This window comes from Talaromyces stipitatus, genomic scaffold (genome assembly GCF_000003125.1).
Source record: "Talaromyces stipitatus ATCC 10500 scf_1105507295523 genomic scaffold, whole genome shotgun sequence".
In the NCBI taxonomy this organism is placed as follows: Eukaryota; Fungi; Ascomycota; class Eurotiomycetes; order Eurotiales; family Trichocomaceae; genus Talaromyces; species Talaromyces stipitatus.
The window spans coordinates 2,561,983-2,582,965 of NW_002990113.1; the positions used below are offsets into that span (position 1 = coordinate 2,561,983).

General features: G+C 46.8%; 8 protein-coding genes across 8 annotated transcripts, besides 2 other annotated features; 4 read left to right on the plus strand and 4 right to left on the minus strand.

Annotated features, from left to right (window-relative positions):
- The first annotated feature begins 560 nt into the window (after positions 1-560).
- On the plus strand, positions 561-1,546 carry TSTA_068710 (uncharacterized protein). The gene is made up of 2 exons (XM_002340793.1): positions 561-880; positions 934-1,546. The coding sequence occupies exons 1-2, from the start codon at positions 676-678 to the stop codon at positions 1,446-1,448; spliced, it is 720 nt and encodes a 239-aa protein (XP_002340834.1). The 5' UTR covers positions 561-675; the 3' UTR covers positions 1,449-1,546.
- Positions 1,547-1,694: 148 nt separating this feature from the next.
- On the minus strand, positions 1,695-3,268 carry TSTA_068720 (KH domain RNA binding protein; the record flags this gene model as incomplete). The annotated part of the gene is made up of 3 exons (XM_002340794.1): positions 2,708-3,268; positions 1,774-2,650; positions 1,695-1,717 (listed from the first exon to the last, which is right to left on the minus strand). Exons 1-3 carry the CDS (start codon positions 3,191-3,193, stop codon positions 1,695-1,697), a joined length of 1,386 nt encoding a protein of 461 aa, XP_002340835.1. The 5' UTR covers positions 3,194-3,268.
- A 965-nt stretch (positions 3,269-4,233) lies between these two features.
- On the plus strand, positions 4,234-6,446 carry TSTA_068730 (Kelch repeats protein, putative; the record flags this gene model as incomplete). Its single annotated transcript, XM_002340795.1, has 2 exons — positions 4,234-4,940; positions 5,004-6,446. The coding sequence occupies exons 1-2, from the start codon at positions 4,347-4,349 to the stop codon at positions 6,444-6,446; spliced, it is 2,037 nt and encodes a 678-aa protein (XP_002340836.1). The 5' UTR covers positions 4,234-4,346.
- Positions 6,447-6,620: 174 nt separating this feature from the next.
- TSTA_068740 (tyrosine decarboxylase, putative) lies at positions 6,621-8,478 on the minus strand (the record flags this gene model as incomplete). The annotated part of the gene is made up of 2 exons (XM_002340796.1): positions 8,249-8,478; positions 6,621-8,190 (listed from the first exon to the last, which is right to left on the minus strand). The coding sequence occupies exons 1-2, from the start codon at positions 8,314-8,316 to the stop codon at positions 6,621-6,623; spliced, it is 1,638 nt and encodes a 545-aa protein (XP_002340837.1). The 5' UTR covers positions 8,317-8,478.
- An 8-nt stretch (positions 8,479-8,486) lies between these two features.
- TSTA_068750 (proline iminopeptidase) lies at positions 8,487-10,789 on the plus strand. The gene is made up of 9 exons (XM_002340797.1): positions 8,487-8,764; positions 8,834-9,069; positions 9,129-9,373; positions 9,438-9,523; positions 9,576-9,740; positions 9,792-9,812; positions 9,869-10,007; positions 10,066-10,165; positions 10,219-10,789. Exons 1-9 carry the CDS (start codon positions 8,713-8,715, stop codon positions 10,528-10,530), a joined length of 1,356 nt encoding a protein of 451 aa, XP_002340838.1. The 5' UTR covers positions 8,487-8,712; the 3' UTR covers positions 10,531-10,789.
- TSTA_068760 (uncharacterized protein) lies at positions 10,609-11,824 on the minus strand (the record flags this gene model as incomplete). Its single annotated transcript, XM_002340798.1, has 2 exons — positions 11,555-11,824; positions 10,609-11,499 (listed from the first exon to the last, which is right to left on the minus strand). The coding sequence occupies exons 1-2, from the start codon at positions 11,747-11,749 to the stop codon at positions 10,609-10,611; spliced, it is 1,086 nt and encodes a 361-aa protein (XP_002340839.1). The 5' UTR covers positions 11,750-11,824.
- Positions 11,825-12,075: 251 nt separating this feature from the next.
- On the plus strand, positions 12,076-17,218 carry TSTA_068770 (RecQ family helicase MusN; the record flags this gene model as incomplete). Its single annotated transcript, XM_002340799.1, has 5 exons — positions 12,076-12,520; positions 12,575-16,155; positions 16,216-16,294; positions 16,345-16,641; positions 16,703-17,218. The coding sequence occupies 5 exons, from the start codon at positions 12,076-12,078 to the stop codon at positions 17,023-17,025; spliced, it is 4,725 nt and encodes a 1,574-aa protein (XP_002340840.1). The 3' UTR covers positions 17,026-17,218.
- Positions 17,219-17,267: 49 nt separating this feature from the next.
- TSTA_068780 (DUF814 domain protein, putative) lies at positions 17,268-20,693 on the minus strand (the record flags this gene model as incomplete). The annotated part of the gene is made up of 2 exons (XM_002340800.1): positions 17,268-20,530; positions 20,592-20,693. 2 exons carry the CDS (start codon positions 20,691-20,693, stop codon positions 17,297-17,299), a joined length of 3,336 nt encoding a protein of 1,111 aa, XP_002340841.1. The 3' UTR covers positions 17,268-17,296.
- Positions 17,331-17,411: a microsatellite.
- Positions 18,139-18,162: a microsatellite.
- Positions 20,694-20,983: the final 290 nt, after the last annotated feature.

Here is a 20,983-nt window from a genome sequence, read left to right on the forward strand (position 1 = left end):
CAATTATCTCTTCCAACACTAATGTGCAAGCCCTCCTAAAGCTTACAACAGATGTTATTTGACCCATTACAGAAAACTGTGTATCTTGAGTCAGCTGTATAAATTTCTTCAGGGGAAAAACACCGGATTCATGTTGTATCGAGGGAAGGGCTATTAGACTGAGCCCTAACCCTAATCGGCAGCGTTTAGTATCATGTGAAGAGGCAGTTTTCTACCAACCTCAAATGCCTATGGAAATTTGGATCAATCAATAAGCCCAATCCGTGTTCTGTATCTCACAAAGACTTCAACTAATCATTCTGGAATCCATCGAGCTGTTCAAAGTCCATTCAGACAGTGTATCCATCCATGACATCATCAATGGCCGATAACATCCAGCTCGAAGTCGTAAGATAAACAAACATCCATACATATCATATGGTGTCTCCTGACATGTGCCATTTTTCCAGGACCTTGCATTCGAGAAGTTTTGGCATGATGGAGACGAGGCGTATTCGAGAAGTACATACATAAGGTCCTCCGGATCTTATGCATGCATGCATTGCTACGTAATTGTAACTGATGCTTTCCCCACCGATTACTAACAAGCAACATCCCTTTCCTCTGTTATTCTCACCTTCAACCTTCGAATATATAGCTCATCAAGAAAACCAGCAATAGAATTGAAGCATCACAATGACTGCACCACCAAAATCCCCCACAGTCACAGAGTTCATCTCTTTCCGCCTGAAGCCGTCCGTGAAACCCGAAGAGGGCGAGAAGAATCGCGAGGGCGAAGAGCTTCTTGACTTTTTCCGGGAGACGATGTTGCAAAGCGGGCATTTGGGGTCAGCGTGGGGGCGGACTTTGGAGGATGAGAATGTGATTATTTGGGTTATTGGTATGTATACTTTATCAGGCTGAGGGGGTATACTTTTACTGATAATAGAGCAGAATGGGCAGATTCAAGCAATTCAACCAACCTGTCTCGTCTCGAACCATTCATCGATTACTCAAAACAGGACAACCCATCAACCTTACTCACATTCTACTCAACTCTCTCCCCTTCAATCTCCGAATCAGACACCCTAACAACAAACCCCATAACCGAACTCGTCACCTTCGCCGTCCCCAGCGATATCTCACCCGAACAACACAAACAATTCAACAACGACCAGGTCCAATTCAGGGACGCATTAATCAACAAAGCTACGCCAGAGAGTGCGAGACCCATAACCTGGTCGAGAGGCCAGATAGAGAGACCTGCCACCTTCGATCATCCGGACAGTGCGTCGGGAAAAGCATTGGTGTATTTGAATGTTGTGGGATGGAAAAATAGGGAGCAGCATACACAAGCTAGGGATACAAAGGCGTTTGCGGAGACGATTGAGCCATTGAGAAAGCAGGTTCTCACGCCTGTTAAGGGGTTGGAGATGAAGCATGTCAAGTTCCAGAAGATTGGGTTTTAGTCTTCATCCGTAGTAGATACTACGTAGATGTTTCAGTGCCATAATGGAATACGAATGAGAATAATGGTTAGATAAAAACCAAATGAAGACAAATACCGAAGAGACTGCCCCCATTTTTAATTACATAGCTAAATAGAATTGGCAAAGGCGAAAGACAAGTCGAAACAAGAGCTTTTGATTGTTGCACCCGACGACGGCCCGCTGAGGATATAAGGGAAACAAAGTAGAATCAGAAATAGGCATAGCTTAGATACGATGCTTTTCACTTTCTGTAATAAAATTCATTAGTAAGAGAGATTGAGATATGAGGAGGATGACTACATACCCAATCGCGCGTACAGCATATACAACGCCATCTGGTTACACTCCTGTGTGCCCGTGATAGTGACAAGACGCTCATTGCTGTTCTCTTGAGGTTCGTTGATCTTGATCACACTACCACTAAGGTGGCGGATCTCATTGATCTTGGTACCACCCTTGCCAATGATGGCGCCAACCATGTCGTTGGGAATGTAGATTTGTTGGGTAATAGGTTGGCTGGAAACAACGCCCGCAAGAGGCTGAGCTCCAGCGCCGTGAGGTTGGGCATGGGGAGCGCCGTACGGGGCGGGCTGATGGGGTCCAGCACCAGCATATGGAGCTCGAGCTGCACCACCACCATAGTGCAGAGGAGGCTGTGCGACTGGGGCTTGTGCAGCAGGGCCGCCATGGGCATATGGGGCACCGTAGGGACCAGGGCCGGGACGGTTGTTCTGTGGGTAGTGGCGCCTGACCGAGTCGGGATGACCGTACTGTCCACCAGCAGGCTGAGGGACATATGGTACAACTTGCATGCCACCGGGCACGACACCAGCGGGGCCACCGCTACGAGTCGCATAAGCAGATGCAGCAGGCCCGCCGAAACGCTCGGTCAACTGCTCTACAAGAGTCACAGCAACGTAATACGTTGCAATGTGCACAGCATCAGCGACACCCAAGACAACCAGAGAACGCTCAGTGGATAGAGGAAGACAGGCGTCAGAGGCATTCAAGCGCGCACCAGATGCTTCCTGGATTTCGCGAATACGAACGCCCCCTTTTCCTATGATTGAACCAATGAGGATATGGGGGATGAGGAGACGGAGAGGGTACGTCTTGGACTGGGCAGTAGATGGTGCCTCAAGGGGTTCATTGTTAAGGGTTCGGATAATCAGACCAAAAGCCTACCTCGAGTTAATACTCACACTGGAAGAGAAAAGAAAAGGGAAACGGGGTCCTACCTTTGCAACAGCATCCTGTGGGCCGCTAACAGTTAAGATTCTCTCAACAGCACCACGCGAGTAGTCGCTGACCGTGCACTTCGATCCGCTAAGCTGGCGAATCTTGGAGACATTTTCCCCACCTTTTCCAATACAAGTAGCAGCTTCCTGGCTCGAAATGACTGCGCGAATATGGATCCATGAGCTCTCGTCTTGGGGTGTCTGGTGCTGGGGTGGTTGCGACGTCACGCGATCGGCATGCGACGCGGTAGATTGGATGGGTTGGGTGTCGTTGGCAGAGCTTGCATCCTTGCCATTCACTACAGAGTCACCATTGGTAGCAGAAGAATCCTTGGCGTCAGCTTCAGACTGTTTGTAATCATCACTGCGGACAACCTTGTCCAGGGCCGGACGTTTAGCTTCGGGTTGGTCGTTAGGGCCGGAAGGGGACGAAGGATCCTCCAGGGGTCGCTTGGTTGACGGTAGGGTTGATGGAGAGGCAGACATTTTCTTCGTTCGGCTCGTATTCGTAGTTCTTTAGATTATGCTTTAGAAGTCAAGCGGATAGAAGCAGTGAATATCTGTTTTATTCCAGTTTCTTTTATTCAATGGATCGGCTTATATACACCAGATGTCCCCAAGGAAAACTTGCTGGTGCTGGTGCTGGTGATGGAATATCGATGTGAAGGGAAGTCTGATGTTAGATAAGAATCTCAGGCGATGGTCGGAAAGGGGAATATGGATGGACTTGGTTGGTGTTGTGCTGGATTAAGACTGGAGACGAGAGGACTGAGGTGATGCTGGTGTAGTGCAGGAGGCCACGGAGAGGATGAGAGCTACCATACGACTGAGGATGGGCGGACGTAAATGATCAAATAGACAAGAGAAATAGTTGAATGAGAATAAGGTGAGAAATGACACGCGCCTAATCCTCCAGCTGCAAACAAGGGAGATGAAAGAGGTGGTTGATGATGATGGTAGATGAAGGATCACAGCAGGCAAAACACGAGGGCGTTCTTGGAACAGAAGGAGCTTGGCAACGTGCTGGTCACGTGATTTATGTGCCTGAGGCATAACATCTTCCGCCTGTACTTATTCTTTGCTCTCTTCACCACCAATTTTCGCGCAGATTCAGCATGCTACATGCAAGAATGGGATCAATTACTGGCGAGGACTGTCTAGTGTTACTATATAAATGTCTTATTTATCTGAGCTGGATACCATGACCTTTGTTCTACCTATGCTTTCTTCGTGTCAATCCAGATACCTAGAAAAGAAACTCGATTTGCTCGAGATGAACAGGTCGAATCATGCATATACGAACATAGTCCACAGCTCTGTGGCTCATATCGTTTTTGGCAAGAATCAAAGCTATGTAGATATTGAAGAATGCGTCCTGATATATCAGAATTTCCATATCATTCAGATATTCCTGAAGTATAGACTTTTGAGCCAATCAGATAACTGGAATGCTTCTAGAGGGGCAAATTTTGACGATCCACTATTGAACCATTATTTTGCGGGGATTGGAGATTCCTCATATATTTGTTCGAGACAAAAAGAGACGAGCATTCATGGCCCCTTTTTAGATGGACTTGGCCTCAAAGTGCGATATTAGTCCAGTTATTGTACAAGCATATTCTCGAGAGATCAAGACAGAATGGCCAAAAAAGACAAAAAGAAATCCGCAGAGAAAAAAGAACGCAACGCCGCTAAACAACTAAAAAAAGCCGACAAAAAAGAGAAAAAGAACAAGTCCAAGGGGAAAGACGTCGACAGTGATGCCGAAGATGTGGATTTGGACGCTGTTTTGGCAGCCTATGCTGAAGAACAAGCAAAATTCCTAAAGGTCACAGAAGTACCTTCAAATCCACCTTCTCCACGCTCCTCCTCGACCATTCTTGCCTCACCAGCTAATCGAAACGAATTACTGGTCTTTGGCGGCGAATATTTTGACGGTACTCTCGCCACATTCTTCAATAATCTCTATGTCTATCTGATTGATCGTCGAGAGTGGCGGGAAGTCACCAGTCCCAACAGCCCTTTGCCGAGGAGTGGACATGCTTGGTGTCGAGGTGGAAATGCAGGAGGTGTCTATCTTTTCGGTGGGGAATTCTCGTCACCTAAACAGGGTACTTTTTATCATTACAATGACTTTTGGCATCTTGATCCTGCCACTCGGGAATGGACTCGTCTTGAGCCCAAGGGGAAAGGCCCACCGGCTCGAAGTGGTCATAGAATGACATATTATAAGGTTTGTCTGCTAAAATTCGTTTACTAAGTATAGTTTCAGGGCATATATACTAATGCGATACAGAATTATATCATCCTATTTGGTGGATTCCAAGACACCTCCCAACAGACAAAATACCTACAAGATCTCTGGATCTACGATTGCACCAAATTCGTATGGTTTAACCCAGTACTTCCTGCCGCATCTCAGAAACCAGATGCTCGATCTTCGTTTTCATTTTTACCCCATGAGTCTGGTGCCGTCTTATATGGCGGCTACTCTCGCGTCAAAGCATCGACCGGTGCTGGTGGCGGAGGAAAGCAGGGTAAAGGTGCCGGTGGTCCGCAAAGAGTCACTTTAAAACCAATGGTTCATCAAGATACTTGGTTTCTACGCATCACACCTCCTGCAGCAGATGCTCCCGCCTCTACGGGACCAACAGTTCGATGGGAACGACGCAAGAAACCCGCCAATGCACCCAACCCTCCGCGCGCCGGTGTCACAATGGCCTACCATAAGGGACGCGGAATAATGTTTGGTGGTGTCCATGACATAGAAATGAGTGAAGAAGGTATCGACAGTGAATTTTTCGATACCATGTTTGCATGGAATCTCGAACGAAACCGATTCTTCCCGCTTACTCTACGTCGGCCAAAAGCGCACGGGAAGAAACAGCAAACTCAGGCCGTGAAAGCTCGGGATCGAAGTAAAGCGGATGAAGAAGACTTATTACGCAATCTTGCTGCTTTGGAAGCAAAGCGCGGCATTCGAACAGCATATGTTGACGAAGATAATATGGACATTGATAGTCCTGTCGATAAAGAAGAAGTCGAACTTGTTAAGCCGGAAATTGTTAAGTTTGAGATGCCGCATCGGCGGTTCAATGCTCAGTTGACTGTTCAGGATGATACTCTGTTCGTGTTTGGAGGCACATTTGAACGAGGAGATCAAGAATTCATTTTCAACGACATGTATTCTATAGATCTGGTGAAGCTGGATGGTGTGAAGGAGATCTTCTACAACGAACCTGCGAACTGGAACACGCAAGTCGAAGCAAGTGACGACGAAGATGAGGAGGAAGACGATGATGAAGATATGGACGAAGATGAAGACGAAGCTGGAGAGGCCATGTCGGTAGACACACCCTCCGAAGCACAGATCGAATTCACAGTGCCCTCAATAACGCGCGATATGCAACAACTTGAAGTCGAAGAGACAGAAGGTGACCCAGAAACCAAAGACGACAGACCACAACCACGACCATTTGAGAGTCTACGGGACTTCTTTGTTCGCACAACTGCAGAATGGCAGAATTATCTACTGGAGAAATTGAAGCAGCGTGGAGATCCAGCGGAAAAGACAGTCAAGGAGCTTCGGAAAGAGGCGTTTGATCTTGCGGAAGAAAAATGGTGGGATAGTCGCGAGGAGATTATGGCTCTTGAAGATGAGCAGGAGGCGGCTGGTATTGGCGAGGTGGTCAGTATGGCAGATAGAGCGGAGGGTGGAGGAGCTGGACGACGGAGATGAACCTAACAACTTTATCTTGGGAAAAAGATGCAAAATTGAGAGCATACTATGAATGTGAATACAGTCTCCAAGGTTTATATTCTCCGATCTTGATCTACATGTGATGTTACAGCGGATATCAGCTGTAATAAATTTATTGTAGGTCACTTATATGTTCCTTATATACTCAATAAATCAGCTATTAGAAGCAACCTTTTCAAGTACATCGGTTACAACCGCAAAATCCCTCAACACATCAGCCCTCCAGGTAGATATAGCAATACGACACGCCGGCTTCCCTTCCCAAGATGTACCCGAAACATACATCTTTGAAGTACCATTGATTTTCTTAGTCAATTGCTGATTGAATTTCTCATCGTTCGCTTGAAATAGCACAATCATGTACGTTTGAGCACAAAGGTCCTCTTCGCTTGCAGCAAGTGGTAAAGGGGTATATGCAGGATGATCGTATAGCCAGCCGGCGATCATGCGCGCAAGACGGATTTGCGTCTCTAAAATAGTCTTGAAGCCATTTTTGCCGTATGCCATCAAGGAAGCATAAACTGGTAATGCTCTTAAGCGTCGCGAGTTTTCGAGACCAATGTTCAATGGTGATGGGACATGGGATGCGCCATTGCTGGCACCTGAGTTGAGATATGCTGCATTTGCGTTGCGGAAGACGTCCTCTGAGAGCGTACTTGAAGAGTACCGACAGAAGAAGATACCGCAGTCATAAGGGACATTGAGGAATTTGTGGGCGTCTGCTGTTATTGAGTCTGCGAGTTCAACGCCTTCGCATCCGCGGGTAATGGCTGTGTATTCCTCTTGAGATGTGTCTAATATTCGACCAAAGATACCAAATGCTCCGTCAACATGAATCCAGGCACCGTACTTGTCGCATAATCTCCGAATTTCACGCATCTGCTTGCCACCGTTTGTCGCGAAATGGCCTGTGTTGACTTCTCCGCAGGATATACACACAATACTGGCTTTCTCGGTTCTTGAGAGTTCCTTCTCCAACAGCTCTATGTCAATCTCAAGAGGATTCGTTGGGGAAGTGCAGATACTCTTCATGTTAGAACGTCCTATTCCTAGAATCCCTGCTGCTTTCCCAACCGAGGAATGGGGCATTGTAGAGAGTACTTGAATCCCTGTAAGGCCAGCAGCTTGTAAGACTTCGAAGAGTCCGTGTTCTCCCACACTGTAGATTGGACTGCCATGTCTCTCTGCCGCTTTCCTCAATACATATTCCCTGCCACATGCCAGGCCTAATATGTTGCTTGCTGTGGCTCCCGTTGTAAATGTTCCATTATGCCAGGTCTTCCGATTCAGTCTCAGTAAATCCGCCACAAGGCCTAATGCTTTAAACTCAACGTCCGTAGCAACCGAATGTTCCTCCATATGAACTTGAACATTCTGGTCATATACTGAAACGACATTGTCGGCTAAAATGGCAGCTGGAGTCGCGCCGCCGGTCACAAAACCGTAGTAATTAGGACTCAGGCTACTCGCGTTGAATGCTGGTACGATGTCATGGAGTAGGTGGTCTTTGGTTCTTTCCAATCCCTGTCCTCGATCAGGAAGGTGATCGAGCAGAGTCATGCGGGCCTTTGATAATGAATCGGAGGTCGGTAGAACCGGAAGGTTCGGTGGTTGAAAAATGAGATCCCATAGAGACTGGCTGAAGGCATGAAGTTCTTTTCGATGCATCTCATTCTCTTTCACATTCATATACATTGGAATGATGGGCTGCGGGTTACCAGTACTGGAAGAATCAGCAACGACTCAGAAGAGTTGAAGATATACTTAGATAAAATACTTACAACCCAGGTATAGCATGATTAGAAGGAGAAAGAGACTCCTGCTTCTTGTCTCCTCCCATCTTCTCCATGATATTCTGGGTTCAAGTTGGAGTCAACCAGAGTTGCACTGGACCCCTCTATTTATGCCTCGAATCGGCAAGTAGGTGCGGGCAGACCCATACTCAGGGCCCAGACGGGAGTTATTATAATGGATCTCCAATTCTTGCTAATCATGCTTGTCACACAGGTTCAGCTCGGTGAGAATCAGAGGACGGTTCACTCCTCACGCCGGCCCACCACCAACAAATAGGTGCCTGAGTTTTACCCCACAGTTGCCTTATCAACGTATTTTTTCTCCAACAAATCTCCAAAACAACCACGAGATCTTCGTACGTCGTGAGCAATCGACTTCTTCTCTCTATCATTGACATCATCACATCAAATTCTAGCTACTTGCTACATCAACCACTACGGTAGACCTAATAATGAATCCCGCCGCAGCAAAGCTAATCGACAGACGGCTCCATACTGTCCCCGGTAAGCCCATGAAGTGGATACGAAGAGCATAAACCGAAAGATCGATCATTGCTGACATGCCCGCTGCAGGCAAACTTCGAGTAGCCGAGTTGTTTTTTGATGTTCCCCTAAATTACAGTAAGCCTAGTGAAGGGACAATTCGACTCTTTGCTCGAAGTGTCCGCCGTCCTTCAACGTTTCCCGATACAGAGCAAAACGAGAAACCACTTCCGTGGCTCGTGTATTTGCAAGGTGGTCCCGGGTTTGGATGTCGTCCACCACAGGAAGTGGGATTCGTTCCCTTCATTCTTGACAAGGGTTACCAGGTAGATTAAGTTTTATTTCTCTATCTTTTTGGTGTCACGCGTGCTGATAAATCTGCTAGATTCTGTTACTCGACCAACGTGGGACTGGGCTTAGCTCCACTATCACCTCGCAAACTCTTGCCCGCCAAGGTAACGCAGTCAAACAAGCCGAATATCTGAAAAATTTCCGCGCAGACAATATTGTGCGCGATTGTGAAGCTATCCGTAAATGCTTGACCGCTACTTACCCCGAAGAATACCAGAAATGGAGCGTTCTAGGGCAGAGCTTTGGTGGGTTCTGCGCAACCACCTATCTTTCAAATTTGTGAGTTTCCGTAAAATTGCATCGCAAAGGTTACTGTATATCTGATTTGAATCTTATTGGGTAGTCCCGAAGGCCTCCGGGAAGTGTTCTTGACTGGCGGATTGCCGCCGCTGGTGAACGGCCCTGATGAGGTTTATAAGAAGACATATGGTAAGCGTGGCCATGGAGCATTAAAATCATGACATGGTTAACACTTTGCCAGAGAAAGTTGTAGAACGGAATCAAGCATACTACCAAAAATATCCAGAAGATGCGGAGCGTGTCAAAAGAATCGTTCAATACTTGCAGGAGAATAAACCTCGTCTCGGAGCAGGAGTACTCACACCAGAGAGATTTCAACAAATTGGAATTACCTTTGGAGTGCATGGTATACCTTTTATAATATGCGTGTTGATTCAGTTTAGCTAACGGGTAACAGGGGGTTTGGATAGCATTCATGGTATGGGACATCACCTAATGTTGCTGAAACATTATACTTACTTGTGGACGATTCAGATGTTGTTCTACGAATGACACTTGACCTCGATTCTTTTGGTTTTCTGACTCGCCCAATACTCTCACTTGTTGAGAGTTATGGAGAATATGATAACGCAGTCATTTATGCTATCCTGCATGAGCCCATCTATTGCCAGGGGTATGCCATCGCTCCACTCAATCAAGAATTTGGATGCTCATCAATGTCTTAATTCTAGAGAAGCTTCTCGCTGGTCAGCGGATAGACTGCGTGCTCAGAATTCCCGGTTCCGAGTCCAGGGTAACACTGAGACGGAAATATACTTCACTGGAGAAATGGTGAGATATGTTTCCGTTTTACATTCAAATAACGAGATACTTATCTCCCGCAGATCTACAAAGATATGTTTGAATCCTACGACGAACTATGTGATCTTAAAGAAGTTGCAGATATTCTTGCATCCACAGATGACTGGCCAGCGATATATGACGAAGCTCAACTGGCCAAAAACGAGGTTCCAGTGTACGCAGCTACTTTTGTGGACGACATGTACGTCGCCTACGAATTCGCTACTGAGACAGCCAAGAAAATCAAGGGAGCTAAGCAAGTTATCACGAATACCATGTATCACAGCGCGTTGCGTGACCGAGGTGATGAAGTTATGCATCAACTGTTCTTTTTGAAGGAGGATACCATTGATTAGAAACATGGTGATGTCATGTCATTGGCAGATAGCATCTTGTATCTAGCCATACCAAGCAATATAAAGGGTGATGATCGCTTATTCCTCAAACGAGCGCCCGAAGTCAATCAAACGAATTCTTCGTGCATCCCGCGGATGAAGCTGCGCCACTTTAGCGCGAACTAGAAATCTTGAAGCCGCAGACTCGCGTGGCAATTCGACATAGATTGTTTCAGCTTCTAGTAGAGAGTTTATCAATTCATGCATTGCAGCTGCCGCAGCCTCTCTTTTATTCCTCGGAGCAGTACTAGTCGGGTCATCGTCCCCCTGCCGCAGCCGTCGAAGGAGGCTATCTATACGTTGCTGTCTGGGATCATCGTCATCATTCCCATTCTGTGTCGTCGATGATTTTGGCTTTTTAGGTTTGCCGTGAGCTGTATATCCTGCTTCCAAAGTGGAATCGGGAACTTCCATAGTATCTCCAACAACGGGGCCACCAAGATCTTCTGCTGCTAGTCGCGATGCGAGATGATCGTCTATGAATTGATCTAATTCCTTTCTCAGTTTTGAAGAAGAAGTCTTTAGTGCGCGGATCTTCTTGCGTTCCGAGTTGACGAATTCATCTGCTAGTTCAGACGGATTCTTGGTTGAATTTTCCGACTGTTCCCTTCGAATCCGTTCGACGCGGTTTTTGAGACCATCGTGAATGCGCCTGGCATCTTCTAGGTCTTCTTGCTCATCTTTGAGCTGTTGCCGATTTAATGGTAGGGATTTCCGTAAATTGGAGATTGACGCTTTGTTTTCTTGAATTACCCGAGAAGTTTCCCTTATAGCAATTAGGCATGGTAGTGGAGAGTCTGGCGCGGGAAGGTCTGGCTCAGATTTCAATAGAGAGTCGTATGCCTTTTTTGCTCGGTGGACCTGAGCCAATCTCTCTGTAGGTTCTGCGTCATGGCCAGAAATCTCTAATTCTTGTTTAGAGGCGCGTAGCTACAAATCCTATTAGTATTCTTTTGTCTATTTACTGTGAAATCTTGCTGCTTACCTGTCGAAGTGTGTCTTCTTGACGCTTGACATGATCTTGTAAAGATCGAATTGTGTCGTCTAATCTCCGGTTGTATAGCTGAATCGCGTCTAGACTCAGAGGATTCTCTCCATATTGCTTCTCAAGATTGCGTCCCCTTTCAGCAAAGGAACGGATCTTGTCCACTTTCTTTTGGTCAACGCCCATTGTGAACATTCGCTAGAAATCCAATATTCAGGAGCGATGCCAAGTTTCCCCAAATTTTCTTGCTAAGTATACTATACAGGCGATGACTGATGATTTTGTTTTTCTCTTTCCCTGTTCGTTATCGCAGCGCATCACGTGAGCACGCGGATTGACTAACCATAAGAAGTTAGATAATCTGTTCCGCGTTCCAACGTTCCAATGGCAAGAGCCGTGGACCCGCGATCGATTAATCATCCACTGCCCTCTTGCTGGGAACTTCAAACGACCCTATCTCAAAATCAACTGGCAGACAAGGACACAACTTACAGTAAAGCTTGAAGCGATGAGTCGCCCCTATGACAAAGAATAACCTCAAGCAGCACCTTCGTTGGCTTGTCGACCGTGGACAACCGGACTTTGCTGCATTGGACGTGTTGTTGACGCGCCCTGATGTTGATGCCTCAAATACCCAAATTCCACCACAACCACTTTTAGAGGCACCCCGGCCAATTCATACGGAAGAGTTGACCATCACTTTGGACGAAAATTCAATTGCAATATTGAAGAAAAATGAAGATCTCGGATTGAAAGTCGATAGCGATGGAGACTGTGTCTTGCAGGACGCGACTATGGCACGACTCAACCTCGCTTCCTCGTCGGCGTCTAAGCCGCGCATGCTTAGCATTACGGCCGGCAACAGGAGTGACAATGCAAGACCATTGACTCCCGGGTCTGACGTCCGGAAGAATTCTGGATCTGACAGACCAAAAGTTGGGGATATCTCATATCGATCTGCTTCAGGTACCTACTGTTCTGATTGGAGGGACCTGTTTTCTTGCTAATGGTTAGTAACAGCCGCTATAATATCAAGTCCCAGTCGCAGGAAACGAAACGTAACGCCTACGAAATTAGGACCTATTCTTTCTTCAGATTATAAGTCTCATTTCGATGATATCGAGTCTATTGATCTTACAGGCGATGTCGAACAAACCACCTCCTCTGGAACAGTAGAAGCGTTTGGCGATTCACAAACATTATGGAGAGAAGATTGTGCTATGCGTCCAGAGCCTTTACCCAAACAAGGGAAAAAGAGAAAAAGCGACGAATATCAGTCGGATCTAGGGTCTCCCCGGAGGAACAGTCCTCGATTAAAAGCATCTCATCTACCGGGTGATGACGATGATGATGATGACGTGTCAGTTGCTGATATTACGCCAACAATTTCATCGGATCCGCCTAGTTATGATATCACGTCGTCACAGGAATTAGCCCGGCAATCACCTGTTCGTTCGGCAGTCTCGAAGAAACCAACTACCACGACCACTCCGACTAGTAAATCGAGAACTAAAAGAGATAGCCAAGAAGATCTCGATCCGAATTTGTTTTCCTGGGACTCCGACGAAGATGCCTTTGAGCCTTTACCCCCTAAGAGAATTCGGCCAAGCGAAAGGGGATTAAACCCAAGGGACAGTAATCGAGCTCCGAATGCTGAAACCACACCACAACCCGATGTAATCCAAACTCAACCAAAGTTTACTTCACCTAAAAAGCTATCACCGAAAAAGGTTTCACCCAAAAAGAGACAGGCTATTGTTGACACTGTAGCTTCTACCCCTTTGTCTCAAATCACCCCGAATCCCAAAGTAGAGCATTTCTTGTCTCTCAATCCAGCAGCTGTTGATGGAGCCATTGAGAAATTAAACAAAGCTCTGGTCGCGAATGCTGCTGTTGTGGTTCAACATGCCATTGAAGGAGAACTCCCACCACACGAGGTTGTGGCTGAAGGCAAAGCTGCTCGAGTGAAAGTTGATGCGTTAGGGAAGGTCAAGTTGGAAAGGGCTTCGTATGATGAAAAGAAGTCGAGGAAGCAACAACTGAAGGACATGATGGTGAAAGCTGTTGCTGATGGAGAAGATTTGACAGGTTTGGCGGCAGAGATCAAAGAGAGCCAAGATATTGTGAAGGATCTCCAAGGTATCGAGGCACGGTTAAGCGATCTATTATCTATAATCGACATGGATCTCTCTGCTTTCACTCCGCCTCCCCAGTTTGGGGACTTAGGGAACACCGTTCTACCTGCCACACCACAAACGCTTGTACGGCCCGTTGCGCAACCCATTCCTCAGAGATTTCAGACCGAGACTCCACCAATAGTACCCTCAAATAGTCGCGCTGCGAGCTTGACTACATCTTACCGCCAGGATGTGTCGACCTTTCAGGAAGGCAATTCCTATTCTACCGGAATACCCTCGAACGCGGCCGCTCCATTTATCACCTCGGATGATTTTGACTTTGATGAGGAAGACTTTCTTGAAACAGACAACGTTTTGTCGACCGGGCTCAATGAAGCACCAGCAACCTATTCTGATAATCGCAGGATCTTTGCCGAAACTTCTGGTAACTCCAGTCGTCAACCACAACCCACTCAGAAACCTACGGTTCCTGATCCCAACTCTATGTTGTCCTTCGCTTGGTCCAAAGATGTAAGGACAGTCATGAGAGATCGCTTTCATCTCAAGGGCTTCCGACCTAACCAGCTAGAGGCAATCAATGCGACACTTGGAGGTAAAGATGCATTTGTTTTGATGCCCACAGGAGGTGGCAAGTCACTTTGCTATCAATTGCCGTCTGTGATACACAGCGGTCGGACGAAAGGCGTTACGATCGTTGTATCGCCTTTGCTCAGTTTGATGGAAGACCAGGTTGATCATCTCCAGAAATTAGGAATCAAGGCGTTCTTTATCAACGGAGATGTAACCCCCGAGCACAAAAGATGGGTTATGTCGGCCCTCTCAAGCCCTTTTGCAGACCGAGAGCTAGAATTACTCTATGTCACGCCTGAAATGGTCAACAAGAACTTGACATTGCGTGATATTCTCAAGACACTTCATGCCAACAGAAAATTGGCCCGCCTAGTCATAGACGAGGCTCATTGTGTCAGTCAATGGGGTCATGATTTCCGGCCAGACTATAAGGAACTCGGGTCCTTTCGCTCAGAGTTTCCCGGGATCCCTGTCATGGCATTGACTGCCACGGCAACTGAAAATGTGAAGATTGACGTTATAAACAACTTGAGGATGAAGGGATGCGAGGTGTTGAGTCAGAGTTTCAACAGGCCCAATCTCACGTATGACGTTCTTCCCAAGAAAGGTTCTGCTCCGGACATTATTTCGCAGATAGCAGACATCATTCAAACTTCGTATAAAAGGAAAGCTGGCATAGTTTATTGTTTGTCTCGGAAGGATTGCGAAAAGGTTGCCCAAGAGCTTTCTAAGGGGTACAAGATCAAAGCAACGCATTACCATGCAGGTATGGCATCAGCAGAACGGACTGCTGTCCAGCGTGACTGGCAGTCTGGTAAATACGATGTGATTGTCGCTACCATTGCCTTCGGTATGGGCATTGACAAGCCCGATGTTCGGTTTGTTATTCACCATACTATGCCCAAAAGTTTGGAAGGTTACTACCAAGAAACTGGTCGTGCTGGACGGGATGGGAAGCGCTCAGGTTGCTACCTGTTCTACAGCTATAGAGATACTGCTGCGCAGAAGCGCTTCATTGAACAGTCAGACGGTGATTGGCAACAGAAAAACCGTCAACGGCAAATGCTTCGACATGTTGTACAGTTCTGCGAGAATCAGAGCGACTGCAGACGTGTACAGATCCTTGCGTACTTCAATGAGTCCTTTCGCGCCGGCGACTGTCATCGCACATGTGATAATTGCAAGACTGACGAGACCTTTCAAACGGTTGATTTCTCAGATCTTGCAAAGCAGGCTATCCAGCTTGTTAGACTGTTCAACGATAGGGATGAGGACGTCACCATTTTGCATTGCATCGATATCTTCGCTGGAACTTTTAAAAGGATGAAAGGTGACCATGCCCAGTTGCCGCAATACGGTGTTGGTCACGACATAGAACTTGGAGACGTTGAACGTTTATTTTTCAAGTTAGTGGGTGAAGATATCCTGGAAGAATGGTCCAAAACTACGAGCAGATTCACTCATAGGTATGTCAAACTGGGCCCTAAAGCCAGTCAATTTCTTTCAGCAAAGTCTCCTTTCACAATGCAAGTACGCGCATCCTCGAAGTCAGCAAAGAGGGCCAGTGGCACTGTTTCTACTGGTATGTCTGGAGCCTCGGATTATCATCCGCAGTCGACAAATGTGCCATCTCCAGTACAAGCTTCGCGTCGTAAAGCAACACCGAAAGCAGCGCCGAAGGCTAAAGGCAAGCGTGGAGCCGTCAAAGCAGCCGGTGACGACGATGATAGTGATGGATTCGAACCAGTACGAGTAGCAGGGAAATCGAACCGTCGCAAAAAGGCTGAAGTGGGACCTCCGATTGTTCAGGATGATCGGCTTGCTGAATTGGACGATAATCAGCAAATGGTGGTTGAGGACTTTGTGACCAACGCGAAGGAACTCAGTCAACAGGTGGGCATTCGTATTTAGAAGTGACCGCAGAAGATATTTAGCTCACCATATTCTCTGTAGATCATGATGGAGAGAAATCTTCGCAACCAACCTTTCCCAGATGCCATATTACGGGAAATGGCAATCTATCTTCCTGAAGGTTAGCATTTCCACGTCGAGTCTCCGATTCAGTGATACTTACTGTCATAGACACGAATCAAATGAAAGAGATCCCTGAAATCAATCAGGACAAAGTCGATCGCTATGGTTCCCGGTTCTTGAAGCTGATTCGAAATTCCAAACAGCTACTCTCGGATATGAGAGCGAACAACGAGGTTATTCATGATCCGAACCACACGAACGTCATCAATCTCGATAGCGATGACGAGTACGGCGACGATGAGGATTTCATGTTCTCGCTTTCACAGTTGGATCCGGATGACCAGAACACCAGCCAGTACTTTGGTACCTCTGCCTCCACTCAAACAAGGGTACCATCCACTCAATGTATGTCTCATTTTTCGTTTTTACAATGTGACAGGTTGTATTCAGGACTAACATGTATCAGTCACTGATCTAGATGCTCCTTCTACGACAAGTAGGAGAACAACAAGCAAGGCGTCTTCTGCACCACGTAGTCGAGCTCGTGGTGGCGCACAGCGTACCAGCAGCGGATCATCTTCCAGAAGACGGAAGCCCTGGATCCCAGAAGCTTACACATACACTGGAGGCTCAGCAAAGAGGAGCTACAAAAGTTATAACTCTCGAAGTCGAGGATCTTCATCCTCCGGTTATAGTACCTATCGGCGGTCGAGCTCTACTACTACCGCTAACAAGCGTAAGACGAGCGCGAGACCGTCTGTGCCACAAATTGATTTGATGCCAACATGATTATAATAGTAAAATGACGGGAACGGGACCTAGCCATATTTATAGGACTAGATGAGCTTTTGTCATGTGCTTGGCGTCTTGAGGGTTTAGTTTCTTAGCGATTACGGTGCACGGAGTTTAGAGTGGATTGATTCAGTTGATTTGACGGATGTTTTGTGTATGTTATACAGAAATTCATGTTCTAATCACACGCAGCTTTGAGTCCTGTACTCGTATCCACATATACCAGAAAATGTCTCTAGACTCTATTCATAATATTCGCAGAGAAGAACTACTTCTTCTTTCCCCCTTTCCCACCTTTTGGTCCACCACCACCACCTCCTTTCCCTTTCCCACCTCTATCAGCTTTACCTGCACCAGCACCGCTACCACCAGCAGCCCCACTAGAAACAATACGCACCTTCCCAACAGGTAAAGTATTCATAACCTCAGCATCGCGCCAACCCTTGAACAAATCCGCTTCACGAGCACGCATTCTTTCCGCAGTAGCTCGATCCAACCCTTCTGCAACATCATCTGCAATAACCTTTTTGGCGATTTTGTTTCCTGCCCCAGAACCAGCACCAGCGCCAACACCAGAAGATCCTCCAGCTTCAAGGATCCATTGACCCAGTATCTCCTTGATAGCTTTACCTTTCTTCACACTTCCGGCTTGTAGTTTTGCGCGGTATTTGAATCGAGCTACGACAGACCAGGGTGCGGCAACGGGGATTGCGGCGAGGACTTCATCTTCAGGGAGGGGCGTGCCGACCAGAGCTGGAAGCCAGGATAGATCCTCCGCTTCAGCTTTGATGGTTTCGTCGTTGTAGGTTTCGTCTTCTCCGTTAGCAACGTCGGCACCTTCTCCTTCGCGGCGGTTCTTGAGGAACTGTTCCTGCCGTTTCCGTTCCGCTTCTGCTGCTCGTTCATGCTGTGCACGTCGACGCTGTTTCTGTGCCTCAAGCTCGGCTTCACGTTTCGCCTTGATTTCTGCCGCTGATTCGGCTGTTTTGTTGACTTTGGTGTTTGCACCGAGAAGTCGTAGGGCTAGTTCGCGATCTTCTTCATCTTGGTGTGCGTATTTTTGGGCTGCTTTCTTGGCTTTACCTTTTTTACCACGGAGAGTTCTCTGTTTTGTTGTTGTTGTTGTTGTTGTTGGTTTGGTTGATTGTTTGCCATTGGACTTGCGTTGGGGGGCTTCGTCTTGGTTGATAGTAGACATCTCATCGGTTTCATTCTCTGAGTCTTCTTCATCGGCTGCCTCTGCATTGTCTTCTGGTGGTGCTTCGGTGTCTCCTTGGTTGGCGGAGGGTTGAAGGGGATTGGATTTTGGTGCTTCATCTTCTACTTCTTTCTCGCTCTCCGAGGCCGAATCTTCTTCCTCAACCTGTGTTTCCGTCTCTGGTTGTTCGACTGTGTCGTCGGCTACAGCTAGAACATCTTCTTTGACTGTGCTTTTAACATCCGACGAAGCTTCCTGTGCACTCGTCTCTGCCGAAACTGTTTCCTTTGTATCCAGTTCAGAGTATTCTTCTATACGATGCTTTCGATGATTGTGAACACTCTCTTTGCTGATTTGAAACAAAACAGCAAAACCCAATACAGGCTGCCCGGGTGCTAGGTAATTCTTCTCGCCCTTGACCATGAAACCTCCAGAAGCCAGGAGCTCACCCCGCTCATTCGTCCTCGATACTTGATGCGCATGTACCCACCACGAAGGCATCAACGCCTTGGTTTCCCAGGCCTTCGATGTGGCCACAGAAATACTACCAGCTTGAGTCAACGTACCGGGTGGGATAGGCGCATTGGAAGTCCCCTCTTTGTTCTTCACAATCATAGGAGTAGCTCCTTCAAGATCAGCATGAACAAACACATCACCCTTTTTCAAATATCGTTGGTACAATATTTCCACTTGATGTGAGTCACGACCACCTAGGACCAGGTAACCTTCAGATGATATGAAGTAAAGATACTTCTCAAACCAAAATGGCTTCCTTGAAGGTCGCAGTACCTGCTTCTCCTGCTTGAGGTGCTTTTTCAAGTCCTCAGTGACCTTTTTCTCCTGACTCTTCAAGGCTTTTTCAGATGACTGGATCGTTTTCTGCTCCTTAACAGCGGCAGTTTTCTTCTGTTCGTAGTATTGAGTTGCATTCGACCACGGTGATAAGCTCAAATCAATATCAATTGCCAAAGGCTCGGCATTTTTTCGTTTCGGGCCGCCATCTTTCTCAAATTCACTCTCAGAATTGCTGTCTGATCCTTCCGGCTCAGACTCAGAAAATTCTTCTTTGTCCCCTTCTCCTTTTGCACTTTCCTCGCTCAATAGTAATGTGATGGTATTCTCAAAGAGCTTCAATGGCAGCTTGATAGTCTTGGCAACTGGATTGTTTCGTTCCTGTTCCATCTCTATCAACCTGGCGATTTCCACCCAATCCATTCCTTGCGCAATAAGACCGTTGACCGCATCTGTCGCTTCCTGTACGCGGTAAATATTGGCCTGAATAGCTTCTGCTTTGCGAATGTGCAATTCCTGCGCTTGTTTCAAGGCCCCAGCTCGGTCGAGGTGATCTGCTCTAGCTGCTTCAAGTTTTCTTTTGGCAGTCTCTTCATGCTCAGCTAACCGGGATTCAAGTTTCTGCGATTCGATAGAGGAGAAATATTCGTCCACTGTTTTATTGAAGTTATCATATTCAAGAATGTGGTAGCCAGGTTTCCCCTCAAACTGTCGAGGTCTGAACGGATGGAAGTCTTCAAAAAGTAGGTTCTCTTTTGAAGCTGAGTCGTTCGATTGATCGAAATCTGTATCCTTTTTGGCTCGTTCTTTGGCTACAATATAGCCTTTTGTTTCTCCTTCAGATAATCCCGCAACTATCTTTTCCGCTTCACGAAGGACGGCCATAGCCTTTTGGAAAATGCTCTCGTCCTCAAGAACTTCTTTTAACGTAATACTCGAATCAAACCCAGTGGCAGCAAAAGCATCTTCAAGCAAAAGAGGTGGAAATTCAGGAAACCCACTGGAGACAGCCCTTCTGAACACATCAACCTTTTTCTTGGGCTTTCTCTGCGCATTTCCTCCTGGTGACTGCTCCGCATCTATCGCCTTTTGTATCGTAGCTCTCAGCCTCTCTTCTGATACGGGGGGTATCCCATTGTAATATTGAGCCTTCTCAACCGCATACGTCAACCCAATTTTGACCTCGTCTTGTTCCCCGGCAGCCGCAACGGTACGAAACAGAGCTAGAATTTTGTTCTCCGCATCTGTAAGGATGATATTGCCCCCAGCGAAGAATTCGAGGTATATATGGAAAAGCCCATCACTGATAACGATGTCAATGATCCTGTCCGTACCTAGCTGTTTGACAGCCGTGACCCGTCTTGTCTTGAGACATTTGCGCAACCGGCTCACGAAGCCCGAGGGGGTATTTGCTGTGGTTCGCGAGTATTCAGTGAGGTGGCAACGGAATCCGGAGTCTATGATGAGTTGTTTGCGGTAATCTGGTTTGGCTAGTTTGAAAAGGAAGATGCGCTATATCCATTTACAAAACGACGTCAGAGGGGCTATTGACCCGTGAAGGAGGAAGTCTTACCGACGAAAGATCATATATATTCGAGACTCGCAAGCCTATGATAGAAGTGTTGAGCTCTTGACATATTATTTTGACGTCTATTGACGAGAATCTCTGCTTCATTGCTGCTGAACTGAAATGACCGAGCCGTGGAATTTGTCTCGCAGGTGACTGGACTTGAGAAACGGGACTCAAAAGCCCATAGATTTATCTCGCGACAAGGAACAGTGGAATAGAACGCGATCAATCTTCCTCCCAAGAAACAAAGAAAAGATTTAAGAAAGAATGAAATGATGATAATTTTTGAGGAAGAATCAACTCCGAGCCAGCAGACATTTCATGTGACGTATGCGGGGCAGTCGCGGGTCTCTATCAATTTTATATGCTTACACTTACTCATTGTGAGCGATTCT

What these genes read in the sequence shown, in the direction of transcription:
- TSTA_068710 (XM_002340793.1), top strand. Translation starts at nt 676, where the DNA reads ATGACTGCACCACCAAAATCCCCCACAGTCACAGAGTTCATCTCTTTC. An exon ending in TGTGATTATTTGGGTTATTG is followed by an intron (nt 881 to 933) that starts GTATGTATACTT and finishes ATAATAGAGCAG; the next exon opens with AATGGGCAGATTCAAGCAAT.
- TSTA_068750 (XM_002340797.1), top strand. Translation starts at nt 8,713, where the DNA reads ATGAATCCCGCCGCAGCAAAGCTAATCGACAGACGGCTCCATACTGTC. An exon ending in ACCACCTATCTTTCAAATTT is followed by an intron (nt 9,374 to 9,437) that starts GTGAGTTTCCGT and finishes CTTATTGGGTAG; the next exon opens with TCCCGAAGGCCTCCGGGAAG. An exon ending in AATTACCTTTGGAGTGCATG is followed by an intron (nt 9,741 to 9,791) that starts GTATACCTTTTA and finishes AACGGGTAACAG; the next exon opens with GGGGTTTGGATAGCATTCAT.